This window comes from Phaethon aethereus (assembly GCF_964289735.1).
Source record: "Phaethon aethereus genome assembly, chromosome: 3".
In the NCBI taxonomy this organism is placed as follows: domain Eukaryota; kingdom Metazoa; phylum Chordata; class Aves; order Phaethontiformes; family Phaethontidae; genus Phaethon; species Phaethon aethereus.
Genome location: NC_138576.1, coordinates 76,310,954 through 76,327,718, shown reverse-complemented (window position 1 = coordinate 76,327,718; position 16,765 = coordinate 76,310,954). Strand labels below are relative to the sequence as shown.

Genomic DNA, 16,765 nt, shown 5'->3' with positions numbered 1-16,765 from the left:
ACTTAGATTACAGCAAAAGAAAGGAAAAGGAACAAGCTAACTATGTCTGCCTGGTATACTAAAGTCTTTCAAAGGTACTGCCAAAGGAATTGTAGATAAAACTCACCCAAGCTTTTAGAAAAACTTGGTCATTTCCCTCACAAAAGGAACATGTAGAGAGAGAATGTTTATTTAATATGTCTTTTTATATATTTTTATCCTCGGGTAAGAGATAATGAAAATAGTAAGGGACTTGTACTAACTGGTTAGTGCAGTACATCAGCACTGAAGCACCAAGGAGCTGTGATTTGAATTCAGATGCAAGTTCTGCAGCGGGGGGGGGGAAAGTCTGCTGAGTAACAGCCTGCCCAATCTGTTACCTGAGAGTGACAACACGATGGGGTATGCAGAAAGGGACAATAAAGGTACTCTACTTAGAAAGCAATCCATTTGGTGTCTCATGTTTTTCTGAATATGGAATGGTTTTCTGAAATCATGACAAAACATTGATGAATGGGCACATGCATTATTATAGCAGTCAGTCTCAAGGTAGTGAGATACATGAAATCACTGGTTATATCTTAATCCTATCAATTATGAGTGTATTCTAAAAATAGAAATGCTAAGAACAAAGAAGAGACAAGGAGACAAGGTAAGATGAGATCAGAGCCTCACAGTGGCATTGTTTTCATGCACTGAGGAATAAAGTATTTATTTACTTTGGTCAAAGTTCAGGGGCTCCACATCTTCTCAGCCCATTTCTTCAGAGTTTCTTTTTCTGTATTCCCCTTGCCTTTCTTTCCTCAGTGTTATCTAAGGGGTTCATGGACTTTTCCTTTCTTTTCCTAATCTATTCTGCTTTATACAGAAAGATAAACTGTGCCACACAATCCATGTGCTATTAATGGCCTGCGGCAACCAAGATGTTTGTAGATGAACGTAGGTCTTAGAAATACAGTTGGTGGACACTTTGTTCTTTGACTTTAAGATTGTGCTAGTCATTATTTTCTAATTCTGCCAATTACTGGAATACAAAATTAGAGAGACCTAAAGTATACACATGTACAGAATATTAAAGATTAGGATGTTGGTTTTTTTAGCCCCATGGACTTGTGCCTAAAGACCCAGATATAAAAATTATAGCCTTTGCATTGAGAAACCTACAGGCTAAATAACTAGCTTGGAAAATTTGGTCTTTGATCAGCAGCTGAGTGAGGATGGCTCTGGAGGGAGGCATGTTTGAAACACACCAGGAAAAAAAAAAATTCTTCTGCTTCCCTGAGGTAGTGTGCAGTCGTGTTACTCTGTTACCCTTCTGCTGGCGCTCCGCAGTTCAAAGAAGATAATGATGCTACTTCTGTATAAAATAGAAAAAAGAAAAAAAAAAAGAAAAAGAGGGGAGAAAAGAGAAAAAAGTAAGTGCTATTAGGTTAAACTGAAATGTGTTTCTCTTTGAGAAATAAATCATAGGTGCTTTCAGAGCACGATTATAAAAATCAGGGCCCTGGGCTTACACACGGAGATTTGAAATGGGATATACCAGCTCTCTGCTCCCACTTGTCAGCCTGACTGCAGCTTTTTGCAATCAAAGTTATTGCTACCTGATAGTGGTCTTGGGTAACCTCCGTGCAATGACTAATCCCCTCAGTGCAGCCTACAAAAGAAAGGCCTTTCTTCCACTTAGCATTTCCTTGCATTAGTTGAGGCAACGCAGCGCTTTGGGATCCCCGAGCCCTGCACCACTGCTAGATACCCAGCAGTGAGAAAGGCTGGTTTTCGTCCATGACGACTCTTGAGCAGGGACTGGGTTACATGGGTGCATAAGTCTCTCGTCCTGTTCTTGGAAGAGCCATATGAAAAGCAGCTGGGTTACATCTGGACCCTGGGCTTCCAGTATTTGGGTGGTTTTTTATCACAGGGCATTGAAAATCCAGCACGCAGAGGGAATGCACGGGATGGGGCAGACAAGCCGTCTGTTCAGTCAAGAGTGGCAAGGCAGAAGGCAAGGAGCAAGTGGGGCTCCTCTAACCACAAACGTTATGTTCGTAATACGTGTTTATCTGTATAACGTAAACAAACAGGCATAAACACAGACCATACCTTTCCAACAAAACCAGCCTTCTGCTCAGCACTCACAGTTAGAGAGTGATACGTACTGACATCTTCGGTTTTATAGTGTTTGTCATCCATGAGCTGCAACTCTCAACAGATTCACTTCAGTCCTCATGACACTTTGTTATTATGTCTTTACAAGTAAGAACCATTAAGCATTAAGATTGCTCTGCAAAGGGATCCTGACAGGCTGGATTGATGGGCCGAGATCAACTGTATGAGGTTTAATAAGGCCAAGGACCGGGTCCTGCACTTGGCTCACAACAACCCCACGCAACGCTACAGGCATGGGGAGGAGTGGCTGCAGAGCTGCCCAGTGGAAAGGGACCTGGGGGTGCTGGCTGACAGCCAGCTGAACATGAGCCAGCAGTGTGCCCAGGTGGCCAAGAAGGCCAACAGCATCCTGGTCTGTATCAGAACTAGTGTGGCCAGCAGGAGCAGGGAAGTGATTGTGCCCCTGTACTCGGCACTGGTGAGGCCACACCTTGAATCCTGTGTTCAGTTTTGGGTCCCTTACTACAAGAAGGACACTGAGGTGCTGGAGCATGTCCAGAGATGGGCAACGAAGCTGGTGAGGGGTCTGGAGCACAAGTCTTCTGAGGAGCGGCTGAGGGAACTGGGGTTGTTTATTCTAGAGAAGAGGAGGCTGAGGGGAGACCTCATCACTCTCTACAACTACCTGAAAGGGGGTTGTGGTGAGGTGGGTGTTGGTCTCTTCTCCCAAGTAACTAGTGATAGGACAAGAGGAAATGGCCTCAAGTTGCGCCAGAGGGGGTTTTGACTAGATATGAGGAAAAATTTCTTTACGGAGAGAGTGGCCAAGCATTGGAACAGGCTGCCCAGGGAGATGGTGGAGTCACCATCACTGGTATTGTTCAAAAAACCTGTGGACGTGGCACTTCAGGACATGGTTTAGCAGGCATGGTGGTGTTGGACTTGATGATCTTAAAGATCTTTTCCAACCTTAATGATTCTGTGATTAATGACTTCATGCAGTGGTTTGGATTAAGCAGATCAAGAATGAATTAATTGATCTGCACCGAATCACCCAGGAAATCTGTTGAACAATCAGAACTCAGCATCTTCACCTTTGGGGCCTCTTTGAGGTGAAAAAATGTATTGCACTGTCTGCAAGGCCCTCTCTCCCAGGATGCAGAACAGTAAGTCCCAGTCCCTGTTAAACATGCACTGCACAGATGAAAGGTTGAGGAAAAAATGTTAAATGTAGTTAGAATTATGATGATAATAGTAACTTGCAGGTGGCTTGTTTTGTTTCTTTGAGGTATCTCTTTTTTCCTTGGGGGAAATAGTAAGTATAGGTAAATATCAAAGTTAGCTTAGGCTAAAATACACATAATCATTGTTTATTATTGTTGTTATCTGTAGTGCCTAATGTAAACTCATGACTTTCGAAGACAAATCTTCCTCATTTTGTTGCTACCAATTTCTGTTCACCTGGAGACACGGAGCGAATGTGTTGCCAAGCCTGGGCTCCCTCCTTTCTTCTAGTGAAAACATTCTGCGCCTCCTTTTCTGCAGAGACCGCTGGGCAGTGTCTGGTTTTGATACTCGCTGCTGGGAACGCACCTGACCTTGAACGCCTTTTGGGCCGGACAGCTGAGGCCCTGGCAGGTAACGCCGAGAAGTTACTCGGCTACGGTGTCTCTCTGATGCCGCCGAAACTTCGGGCTAATGCTCACCGAGATAAGGGCCACGTGCTCCGCAACCTGACAGTACGGGCCAGTAAAGATCCCGTACTTGCCTGAGCCAGTGCGAGGTTTTTCCGTGCCCAGATTGCACGTGCGGCAGTGAGGTAATTGGCACGAGCTAGGTGTGTTACTAACGTCTGTGTCTGTTCACACCTAAAAAACGGCGGCAGGTGCGCGGCGCCCAGCGCAGGGCGTCTCCACTGGCCCGTCCCGGTCGAGCGCCGCCGGAAACCTCCCGGGCCCCCCAGCTGCCAAGCGGCCCCGTGAGGCGGGGCTGGGACACCCGACCGAACCGGAGGCTTTTCGGGAGAGCCACTTCCCGCTGTCAAGGGCCTAAACGTCCTAAACGCCCCCGGGGCTCGGTCCTCCTCACGTGCCGCGCGCTCCAGCGCGCGCGGGCAGCGGCGGCCCTGCCTTGCCGGGCGGGGCCCTCGGGGGCGCGCGGCCGGGCCAGCGGCAGACCGCCCGCCGGCGCGGGGCGGGGGCGGGGCCTGGGCATCGCCCCGCCCCTCTCTGCCCCTCCCCGCCCCGTCCCGGCCGGGGCCCGCGGCGGGCGCAGCCCCGCCCCTCCCGCCCCCTCGGAGAAGGGGCGCGCGGCCGGGGCGGCTCCCCCGCACCCGCGGCGCTGCCCGGCTAACAAAGGGCGCCGGGGCCGAGGGAGGAGCCGCCGTCGGGCCCGGCGGGGCGGAGAAGGAGGCGGAGGGGCGGCAGCGGCTCCGGCTCCGGCTCCGGCTCGCACAGAAAGTTGTGGGTCCGCCAGCGCAGCGGGAGCCGCCGCCGGGGGACGGGGCGCGGGGAGGAGCCGGGGTGGGCCGGGCCGTGCCGGGCCGTGGGGAAGCGAGGCCGCCTCCCGCCGCCGTGTCCGAGGGGTGAGTGGCGGCGGGCTGCTGTCGGCGGGTGTCCCAGCACCTCAGGCATCGGGGCCGCCCCGCGGGGAGGCGGCGGGCGCCGCGGCCCCGGGAAGGGCGCGGGGGGGAAAGTTCGTTCCCCAGCCCCGGGCCCGTCACGGCAGGCGGGCGGGGGCGTAGCTCCCGCGGCCGGGCGCACCTGCGGGCGGGGCGGGGGCGCCGGTGCGGGGCGGCGGCAGGGAGTCGGGGCGAGGGGCGGCGCCGCCGCGGGGGTGCCCGGGGGCCGGTGGGGCGGCCGCGCTCCCCGCAGGGAGGAGGTGCCGGCACGCCCGGCCGCCCGCCGGGGCAAAATCCCCGCCGGGGGAGCGGTGCTGGCGGCGGCTCTACCGGGGTGGGGAGCGGCCCGGGGTCCATCCCGTGGGGCTGGGCTCTCTCCCCCCCCCCCCCAGGAGAGGGGCTTCGTGGCTTCTCCCACACGTGGCTCTGCCGCCCGGGGGCCGGCCCGGGGAGCACGCCTGCCCTACCCCTCAGCCGGCGGGAGCGGGGCTCCCTGCACTGCCCCCCCGCACGCGGGGGCGTCCCGTTTGGTGCCAGCTGGGTGACGGTGTCGCTGCGAGGGCTGTGACTTTCTCCGCTGGGGTGCACGGGTGGGCGTGAAGCTTTGATTTCGTGGCGAAGGATTAAGCTGGCCAGCAGCACCCCTCTGTGCCCTCTCGCTTTTTAAATCCCATAAGGCGTCCCTCGGCAGGGGGACGGCGAGTGGCTGGTCGACCGCCCCGCCACGCGTGGGCATGGCCAGCAAGCGTGGGTCCCGGCCCGCGCTTCCCACACGGAGTGACGCCCTGGCCTTGCGCCGCAGGTGCTGGTGCTGAGCCACGGCCGTCCACGGCAACCCGCTCCCCACGGATTTAGGCTGCGCTCGTGGCGTACCCCGGCCCGCCAGCATGGCCCGCCTTTGCGACCAGGAGGAAGGACCGGGCGGGGGACACAGCGAGTTCAGCGACATCATTAAGTCCAGATCAGGTAAGCTGTCGAGAAAAACGGCGTTTTCCTTTTTTTTTTTTTTTCCCCTCTACGTGTGGCTTCTGACATCAGCATGCGTTTTTAAACAGCGCGTTTTCCCAAGTGGATGTGTGGCCTTATATTAGTAGCACAGCGAGCGACTGAGGCCGTTGGTGCAGCTGTCCTACAATTAAGTAGTAGTAATTGTAGATCTTTCTTTTTTTTTTTTTTTTTGACAGCATTAGTCAAGTCTGTTTGTTTGGGATCCACCTCCTGCATTATAATTACCTCTGCTTTTGTAAATAACCCTGCGCTTAAAGTGCTCTTATGCAACCTAGCGTTGGCAGCTTTTGTGTTTATTTTCAGGCGCGGGAAATGGCAACTGTGGCCGCAATACTGCACCTCCTAAAAGTGCATCGTGGTAGTACTCGTGCAGTAAACTCGTGTGCTTCCTCCTTAATGTAAACCAGTTGTCTAAGGCTACTCGCTCAGGCATTTCCTCTAGCAAAACTTTCACCTAAGAGATCTGAAGGTTATTGGAAAAAAGTGGGGTTTTTTGGAGTTGTTGTATGTTTGAGTCTCTTGAGGCTCCGATGGATGCTGGGGGCGGTTGGGAGGTGCCCTCATTTTAGCAGGGGGAGAGTGGAGCCTTTGGAGGGGCAGAAATGAGTTGTTAGAGATTTGTGCTACATCCAGAGACTTTAGCCTCTGAGTCTCTCTCTTCTGTTTTAAATGCAAAATGCTCCTGTTGTGAAAAGATTTTTTTCTTTGCTATCTGAAACCTAACAATATGTTTTTTTTCAATGTTCCTTACATTAAAACCTGTAGCTCTTTGGTTGGTGGTGATTTGATATGTCAGATTACGTAGGATGCGGGTTTGAATCTGGATCCCATTGGTCTTTGAATAGTTCGTTTCTGAGGGACAACACCTTTGGTAGCGTCAGTCTTCCTCTCAACTTCGGGAAGTGCTGTTTATGAAACAGAAATGCTTCTGTCTTTCCATCTCGAATCCTGTAGCGCTGGCTTACATTTTCTGCTGTTACTCTGAAACCTCTGGACAAGTTTATTTGATTATTAGCATGTAGACAGCACCTCTAAGGGGCTTGGGGTTGGGGATGCCTTGTGTACATATATAAACTGCCTGCAAGTACTACAGTTTTATAGGATGTCTGAGGAAACATGGCTGTATTTGGGGTTTTCCATGGATGAACAAATTGTACGGTAAGTTCTGTTGTTTCGGTTAGGGCAGACAATTGTAAATATCCTGTTACAACCGCTTTGGCTTTTTCTTCTCTGTTAATGAGAAAATGATGTACATTCTAATACTCACAAGACTAAAAGACTTGTGCATTAAATTAAAAATAACGAGTGAAGATTGATCTTGAATAATTCATCTTTTCTAAATAATACACTGGTTTGGATCTGGATGTGCAATTTCTTCGAGTTAATTACTGTACTACGTAGCTCAGATCTGAACCATTCCCTACAAGTAAGCCTGTGGGAGGGATTTCCTAATGAAAGGGCTGAAGTTTTCCCCGAAGTACAGATGGCAGCAAATTAAAGGCTAGTCGTCAGGACTGGGGAAAAAAATATTATAAGCTATGCTTCCATTTTTTCCTAGATATCTGAAAAGAGAATGCTAATATTGATACTTGGAAAGGAAAACTGAGTTGTTTTTTGCTGGGAAGATTTCTCCAGCACGGGATGTTCTTCACAGGATAAGTGACTGGAGTACAGTAGAAGTGTTACCTTATAACTTACTGATGTTTGGGGTAATATTTAGGGGTCTGTTTGGCTTTTGAGGCTACAGAGAGCAGAACCAGGCAAGGTTTAGTATCTCCACTTTACTTTCTTTTGTCATGGAAAATGGGCTGTTACTCTGTTTCTTGCTACTCTGTGCGTTCATCACGGGTGATATGGGAAATCTCTGACGCTTTGATTAGAGAGAACATGCAAAGATGCATTTAATATTTTCACTCTTAATAAATAAAAATCAAACCCCACTTTCTAATGGGTGAAAATCTTTAAGAAATTTAATATGTTGTAATATTTTTTTAGTGTGTATTATTCCTATGCATTTTTAAGTAAGAGCATTTAAGTAAGTGTAAAGGTCACTTTCACTGTCCCTCGCTCTGTGCTCTCCTGGCGACTGTCTGTCTGTCTTTATCGACATGTTTTTTCTTCCTCTTTTTGGAACAGATCACCAAGCTGTCAGGATACCGGTTATTTAAAGCCATGAATCTTCTAAAAGTGGCAGTTAAGATACATGGCTGAATCTTGTATTTTGTTATACCTTGGAAGAAATTTATCATTTGGAATGCCAGAATCTTTCAAAGGTCAGGCCTTAACAAAGAGTGGTACTAGTAAAAATGTTTCTAAATATTTGGATACAAATGTAAACTTTAGTCTTTAGCAGCCTGTCAAACTGAATATATTGCCTTTTTTTTTTTTTGTAGTCATTGCTGCTTTAGTTATCTTGCTTTGGAAAACTGGGAAGAGATTAGAAAGCCATAAAGGTGGCACTGTTAATGCAGTGATTGGTTATTGAAAACTTGAGCTTTGATCTGAAGTTACTGTTATGAGACTGCAATAGACACGCAAAGTTTCATGGCTGCTCAGGGCTGTGTGGTGCCCATCTATGCCCATTTTTATGAGCAGAACAAGCTATGCAATTTTTTTCTTAATGACTTGTAATTGGGAAGCTACCAGCGTGCCAGGTGAAGGATATAGGAGAACTGCAGAAAATCATAATTTTTCTATAGAGAGTAATCAAAATCAATGAACAGCAGATTGGATTTCTATTTATTGCTTATGCAAAAAAGAGTGTGTGTGTCATGGCACACATTTCACGGATGGGGAGAAAGTAATTTTGCAAGTATCTAATTCATCCTTTGGGGAGTGCATACTGAAAGGATGAAGGGTAAAACACTGAACAGATTCCTGTATGTTACTGATGACATTGGAAATTCTTTTTCCTTCAGCAGTCGGCAAGAAAACTTTCTATGAACGTGCTATATACTGCAGCTGTTGTAAGCGGTAAATGCTTTATTTTTCCAAAGCAAAAGTTTGCTCTGTTCCCCAAGTAATCTCACTTTTGTGACTTGTGATATTAAAAAAAGAAAGTAAGACTTCTTTCTGTTGTCCAATTAGCATTTATTTTTTTCTGCGTTGGATGTGGCTCTTTGATTAGTTTGTTAGCACTGGTCTACATGTAGCTATGAGTTATTTTTTGAAGACACGTCTTCTGCACTTAGAATAGAACATGTTGGTGACCAAAGCTGCCTTTAAAATAACTGTTGGCTATGGTAATTATAAGGGAGGCTGCCTTACATTCACAGAAGAACCAAGAGTCTTTTTGCCTCCCTCCCCCCTGCACCAGTGGTGGATGCTGATGGCCCTGAGTGTCTGATATTTAAGGGGTAGGTTACTTGTTCCTGGATGGTTATGTTTGGTTTATATATTTATAATTAACATTTATTTAGCACTACTAGCCTGTGCATCTGTATGATTGCTTGCTATGGAAAAGCAATTTTCCCTTTTTTACTTTCCTATAGTATGAAGCAATGTATATGGAGCTGATTTATATCTTTGAAAGGCATCTTGAGCAGATAGGTGAGCTTTTCTCTTTGCCATAGCTTTCAGGAAGGAATGCAGTGGGATGATTGCCTTAAAGTGGTGAAAACAGCGCTGTCATCACTGGGATTGAAGAACAGATGAGTCTTGCTATGATTAATTATGGAAAAAAGACAAACTCACTTAAAATCTGTCATGGTAGCTTGGAATGGTAGTATATAATTAAACAGTAAGACGTGACAGGAAAAACATTTCTGGAAGATTACTCTATGCCTCTGGTGCATTTAAAGATATGAGTTCCTGTCTAAATTGAGAGGAACTTAATTCTCCTCATCTACCTTTCATTTTTAATTACATTAAATATACTTGACTGAAAGACTGCTTTGAGAAATTGTAGCTTATTTTTGGAGTTCTTGAGGCAAGGCTCGTTCTGAGAACTGCTGCTGTTGTCTGTCTGTCCCCGTGAAGCAATGCTTACTTGGCTGGCAGCCCCCTTGCTCCGGGATCTCCCTGCCCCGCGGTGCCACATGTTGCCTTTGGAACCAGTTCCTTCAGTTGTGCCTCTCGCCGCCAGATTGCCAGGGGCCAAACGCGCTGTTTCTCGTTTGTCGTCCGGGCTCCGTCGGTGTGAAACGGCCAGGAGTCGTTGCTAGTTGCGGGAGGACCCTTAGGATTCCGTCAAGTGGGTGCGGAGTTGGCGTAGCTGGTTTCGCACTGTGCGAACTCTTCAGGGACGTTTGTGAGGAGCGTCTGCGCGCACAAGGTGTTAAAGCCCAGCGACAAATTTGCTGCTCCTCATTTCTAGCCACTAAAATGACTGTTTTTCAAAACTAAACTTTTAGGTTGCTGTAGCCTGGCTCCTTTCTGTCGTTTGTATTGCCTCCTTATCTTGGTCTGTCTGCTGGCGACAGACTGGATGCTGCAATGAAGACAGTTCTAGGGTATTGCCTAGTGTTTATGAAATGGCAGATATATAAGAACCAGGCTGGTTCCTTCTAGTCTCTTGATTGGTAGGTAAAGAAATAACATATGCTGCTCCGTGTGTTTGAAGCACGACTCTGCCTTGGAATAGAAATTGAGGCTCCTTGGGGAGAAAAAAAACCAACCCAAACCATAAAAGCAGCCCGTTGATTTGCGTGTGCTCTGCCAGGAAATGAAGATATAACCCTGGGCAAGAGCTGCTATGTGAGGCACCACGTGTAGTGTTAAGGGTTGCTAAAGAGATCTAAAAGTCAGGGTGGGGAGAGGCAGCTGCTGGTGGTGTGGGACCTCTGGCCGATGAGGATTCCATGAAGAAGGGATGCCAAAGTGAGGGGCAGACCAGGAGCAACGTGGAGTTCCGTGTTGCACCTCCCCCAGTGCTCTTTAAGGCTCTGTCCCTCCTTCTCCCCTTAGCCTTCAGGTCTGTGGGAAGAAGCCATACTCTCATGCAGTATCATGAAAATATTTTCACGTGCAAAGAAGTTCTCGAAGTTCACAGCATTAGGCAGCTTAGCAAAGAATTAGCTGTCCTGCCCTAACACCTCTCAATAACTGCTCCTCACCTTGACTCTTCCTCCTAGCAGAATCACTTGTCCGTGGTGCATGTATTGGGCTTGACTCTTGTGACAGGGACGAGTAGGGCAGTATTGTTATTAACATCTTTCGAGTGTGAGTAAGTGAGGAGATTGACTGGAATAGGTAAATCGGTGTAGGTGTGGAAGGGCAAGGGGAAGAGCACGTGGGCTTGAGCTGAACTTGTCATTTCAGGACAGTATAGCTGCTCTGCTGCCTATGGATTGGTGTGCTCAGAGCCCGCATGATCTGATTTTCACGTGTTGTACAGCATCTCTCCTTCAAAGGACAATGCACAATTAGAAGAGTGCAGCTCTTCCCCGCTGTCCTGGGAGCTGAGATGCTCCTAGCCCAAAGCTGGGGAGAACGGCATTTATTTGGATGCCTTAATAACAATCTGAAGAATGAATAACAGGGTTTAAACATCGTGAGGTGGGAGGGAGCAGTTGCATTGTCTGACTTTTTATTGTGTTGATGAAAGAATAAGTTTTAGTGCTCTGTACTTTGTCAGAAGCCTGTTTTATGTCTTCCTCCCCTGCCTCAGTGTGTTTCTGGAAAGAAATGGGGAAGCAAGCTGAGCTGTAATTTCAGAAAGTGACAGTATATTCTCAGAAGAAAGCTGGGAGTTTTAAAGGTAGCAACAAAAATAACAGGCTAAGGAAATAGAGCCCTCTGGCACCTGTGGGTTTGACAGGAGACAACGATACGGCTCTGTTGCAAGCTGTAGTTTTGGAAATACGGCAAGAAACTACTGACTTGTAAATATACACAGCTGCAAAGTCAGTGGAACATCTGCCATCAAGAAGGAGGAGCTAGAAACTGCCATTTATTTATTTGTTAGGATGTGATGTCTTTGGGCCTTTTCTTTGAGAGGACATCCATACCACCTGACACTGCCTTTGGAGGGAGTAAAAAGAAAAACTTCCTGTGGGTATTGGACCCCAGGTGGGCTCAGCCCCAAATGGAGCCAGAAAAAAAACAAAAGGAACTGAACTGAAATACAGACACTTGCAGTCATGTTTTGTAGTCACTTATCTATGGGACCAGCAGGTTGGGGCTGGTACGGTGTCACTGGCTGTGACTCCAGGGACACATCCCAGTGGCCTCATGGCTGTGGATGGTGCCTGCAGAGGCTGGGGCTGGCCACTGGTTGTCAGTGGGGAGGCTGCTGGAGGACGGTCAGCCGTAACGGGGAGGGTGCGGGCAGCCACAGTTTCCTTCTGCCAAGGGCAGGGTTGAGTCTGTCTGGGTGTATGACGGGTTGCGTCTTCCCTATGACTGTCTGACCAGCGCTGGATGTGAGCCCCAATGGTGCAGGGCAGGCTGGTTAGCAGTGGGGACCCATCTAAAACTGTGGCAGTGACCCTCTTGTGAAGTGTTCTTATGCTCAGAAATGTGTTCACTCTTTAACTTGCATTTTTAGATATTCATTAATCTGTTGAGTGCATGGGACAGACGCATTAAGCATGTTGAGATGCTGGAGAGAAATAACTTGAGCATTGCTTAACTTCATCGGTAGTTTCTCTTGTAATGAGGCAGCTCCTGTGCTGGGGAAGCATTCTCCAGCAGCCCCCTTTCAGGGGTGGGGGTCTCCTGCTGGGAGTGGAAGAAGTGGTGAAGAGCTGCTGAGTCTTTAACTGGTGGGAGATAGGGTGACTGTTTTGGTAAAAGATCAACGTCTATCTCAAAAACACTGGATACATGCTGGTAGGAAAGGATATGGCCACATGACAGAGATTAAGTATGTATTCTTAAGGTTATTTTGCTGATCAATATAGGGAATGTGCAGCAATATTTTTCAGCCATTAATTACTGGTAATGAAGGTCCTTTCTGGACTTCAGCATCTTTTCCTCTCGCCTTGTGGCAAACCAGCAGGACCCACCATCAAAAAACTGGGAGATTTTGTAGAGGAATTAGACAAATGTATAAGGACAGTCACTGGTTTATGCATTTAGCTGTGGAGAAACGTGCACTTAAGCCATGAAAGAACATGCTTTGATGGGTCTATGTAATTAATTCCACAAATAACTTTAGTTAGTTCCTTTGTACTCTGCTTTTATTGCCTAGCATCAAATGTGGTTTTTGTTCCTCTCCTAATTTAGATGATGGCAGAGGACCAAAGGTGGAATATGATCCTAAAATGTTATGTTACAAATTATTGATCAGAGAAAAGTGGTGCAATGTATAAGTTCTGAAATGTTTTGCTAGCTTTTTTTATTGTTATTAACTTGCTGTGTTATCCTGGTTGAACAAAGAGGAGTAGTCTCTGCATGGATAACAAATGGAGGAGATTTATTTGAATGCTTTATGGGAGCATGTTGAGAGTAGAGTGAAGTCTTTTGGTTTCTGTTTTAATTATATTATAAAATATGATTGTATTAAAAGAGAATAAAGTAGTATTTAAATGCCAATAGACCAAGACCTTTCTATTCCCTCTTTCTAGGCTTTCACTTCTGTTATAACTTAATAATGAACAACAGCTATGGTCAGCATAAATCATTTCCAGAGAGAGTTCATTGCTCTCTTTTTCTAGTTTCTACATGTACATCTTGTTCTTGGATGAGGCTTCTCATGGAAATTCACGGGAACACATTGTGTTAACGCTGTGCCTCTTTTTTGAGAACAGACTTTGGGGAAGTTGAAAGTCTGGTAGTGTCCTTCTGAATATAGTTTTTCTCTTTCTGGGATAGTAGTGTGTAATCTTTCTGCTCTGAATGCTTTTCCTCTGTGCTCAGGAGTTTTTCTTTTGGACCTGGCTGTAGTGTCCAACTTAGAGCTTGCTGGTTTGATTTACTGAGCTTTTAAAACAATTAATGATAATTTAAATCAATCTTTAGCTAACTTAACACACCGTTCATTTATTAAGTTTAATCTGAGAGTTATTGAAGGTCACAATACAGATGTGAAGTACTCACTCTGGTCTTTCTACTCAAAAAATACATTTACACACTTTGTGATCTGTGCAGAGGAATAGTCTGGTGGAGTGTCAGACTCGTGCAGTGCCCAGGTACCTGCATGTGAGGATGCCATTTCTCCTTGGCATACAACGCTCCGGGCTGCCACAGTCCCTAGCAGGCTGTGGACCATGAGCCCTGTTGCGTCCCTGGGACTCTCTGTGCTTCAGCCTCTGACTGTTGCCTGGGTGCTTCAGGAGAGACTTCCCCCCCCCCCCCCCCAGCATTATTGTTTGAATATTGGGGTAATTTGGGACAAGAGGACACTTTTTACACAATGCTCCGCCCCCCCCCCCCCCCCCCCCCGTTCTGGTTTCACTGGATGTTTGGGAATTTATTAAAGCCCTGAAACATACTTTTGGAAGACTATGTTGCTATCTTGATAGGATAAGTGAAACGTTGACTGTTGTATTAATGTGGAGGTGAGTTTTGTACTGAAGTGCTCAACCAGCATGTCTAAAACTGAACAGAAGAAAGAGGAAGAGTTCAAATGGGGTTGTGCCCATTGTGACGAATGTCATGCCACTCTGTGGGTGTGGTGGGTTTTTTTAAGGCTACTGAAACCCAATTCAAGTTCATTATTTGCTCTCTGAATGTTAACAGAAAGTTCCTTCTTGATTACAGTGCAAATAGTATTAAAGGAAAGGAGATTGAAAGTTGTCTCTGCTATCCATAATTTTAGTGAGGTGCTTTACAGAGTCTCTGTAGATGCTACGCTCCTCACCTGATGTTCTGCACTGCTGCCTTGCCTGATTCCCATCTTCCTCTTTTCCCTGCTGGTGAAGAGCAATGCGTGTGTTTAAAAAAAAAAAAAGTGGAGTAGAAGTGCAGTTTTAGCAAATATACTCCAGCTCTAGCAAGAAGCCTCAAATGCCCAGGTGCATCATACCACTACTGGGAAAACTTTTTTCTTCTACTTACGGGTATTGGGAAACTGATGGCATCGGTTTGGCATGTTTCCACGTAGATGCTTTTCTTGGCCCTTTCTGATCCAAAGAAAACTAGATCAGTCGAGACTTACAGAGCTGTTGAGATGCAAGAGAGGAGCAACTGCCACACAAGCTGCGGTGGTGCCTGTTACTTAGACCTCCAGCAGAGCCTCTTTGAATGACAGCTCTTCAGAGTTCGGAGCAATGCCTTTTTATGCCAAAAGGATTAATGCACTGCCTGCATCTTTCTTACACATCCATGTGTGCATGTCAGGAGGGAGCTTCAGAACCTGCTATGAGGTCTCAGGACCGACTTCTTGGGGTCTTTATGTAGCCTTTCCTCTAGAGAAGTGAGGCATGGACCTGAGAAGAACCAAATTTTAGATTTTTTTTCTTTAATCTAAAGCAGCTGTTCAGAAAAGTTTTCGTTTAGCCTGTAATGAAATGGTTCTTAAAACTTAGGAAAATTGAAGCTAATGAATTCCATGTAAATTGTATTTTGTTGTTCTTGTTTGTTTTAAGAGGCGAAATAATTTCCGTACTAGTTCATGAAGGCTATTTGTCTTTCCAAATCTTTCCAAGCGAAGAATTTCCTGACTCCTTTGAGGCCGCTTTCTCTACCTGTAAGTTGATGGAGCATGTTTTCTGTCACTATATGGTAATAACTTCTTCACAGCAGGGAGTGTTAAATATTTCATCATTAAGGATAGTAGTTACATTGCTTACATAGTGACTAACAGTACTGGGTGTGTTCATCTGCATGAATAGAGACAGAACCCACCCTTTTTTTTTTTAAATTCAAAAAGTCTTCCTGATTGAAAATCTCCAAATTATCTTTGGTTTAAAAGATCACTTAATTTTGAGTGAGGCACACAACATGGTTGCAGTGTGACAGAGCTCTTTGCCTGTTGTAGGGTACCATAACTGTAAAGAAAGGAAATTGCGTTCACTTAATTTTGCTTTCCTTAAGCGAGCGGGTGCAATGGGAGGAAAGAAGAGTAGCTGGTCTCATGAAACAGGCTGCTTTTTGGGTGTCATTACCCTTGATTGATAGTTTGGGAGTCGTATTCCCTATCAGAGAAACAGTGACGTTAATGCTAGGGGTGCAGCGGGGAAGGTGAGGTCCCCCTGCGTGGCCCGTCTGAAGCATCGGGTGGGACAGAGTCTCGGTGCTAACGAGGGCTCTCTTCATGTGTCACACAGTATAAACTGAGCACTCAGAATAAAGGACCACACTGGAAGAATGCATACTGAACAGAAGCAAACTCTTTGCTCATCCACTTCCTGGTGGTGATGCTGGTCTGCTGTCAGTGGTGAGACTGGTAGACGTATATCTCAGTCTGAGCCCTGACAGCCTGCTCACTCTCTGGGTGTATATAGTGAGGCAGGTGTATGCACTTGGTAGAGCTGGCAAAATCTGCGGTTGAAAGAAGATGCTTTGGAGTAACTAGTTAAAATGTGAGGGGATGTCCTCTCAGGGACAAGGGAGCAGAACAGAGCTGGCAGATCTTTAAGGACACTTTCCATAGAGCACAAGAGTTCTCCAACCCCCAGGTGTAAGAAATCGGGAAAGGAAGGCAAGAGGCCAGCATGGCTGAGTGGAGACCTGCTGGGCAAGCTAAAGGGCAAGAATGAAATGCACAGGCAGTGGAAGCAGGGTTAGGTATCCTGGTATGTGTACAGGGATGCTGCCTGGTTGTGTAGGGATGGGGTCAGGAAGGCCAAGGTGTGGCTGGAGCTGAACTTGGCAAGGGATGCAAAGAATAATAAGAAGGGTTTCTACAGGTATGTCAGCGAGAAAAGGAAGGTCAAAGAAAGCGTACCCCGCCGCCCCTCCCGTGATGAGCAAGACTGACAGACTGGTAACAATGCATGAGGAGAAGACTGAGGTACTCAACTTCTTTTGGGCCCCTCACGGCAAGAAGGCTGTTGAGGTGCTTGAACGTGTCCAGAGACGGGCAACGAAGCTGGTGAGGGGTCTGGAGCACAAGTCTTATGAGGAGCGGCTGAGGGAACTGCGGTTGTACAGTCTGGAGAAGAGGAGGCTGAGGGGAGACCTTATCGCTCTCTACAACTGGAAGCGGGTTGTGGCGACAAGGGTGTT

General features: G+C 47.0%; 1 protein-coding gene across 1 annotated transcript in view; it reads left to right on the top strand.

Annotated features, from left to right (window-relative positions):
- Positions 1-5,135: 5,135 nt before the first annotated feature.
- UTRN (utrophin) overlaps positions 5,136-16,765 on the top strand; it is a gene marked incomplete at its 3' end in the record, with an annotated part of 391,562 nt that continues 379,932 nt past the window's right edge. The window contains exon 1 of the mRNA XM_081998557.1: positions 5,136-5,671. Coding sequence (XP_081854683.1) covers positions 5,593-5,671 — 79 coding nt within the window. The 5' untranslated portion in view covers positions 5,136-5,592. The remainder of the gene's footprint in view (positions 5,672-16,765) is intronic.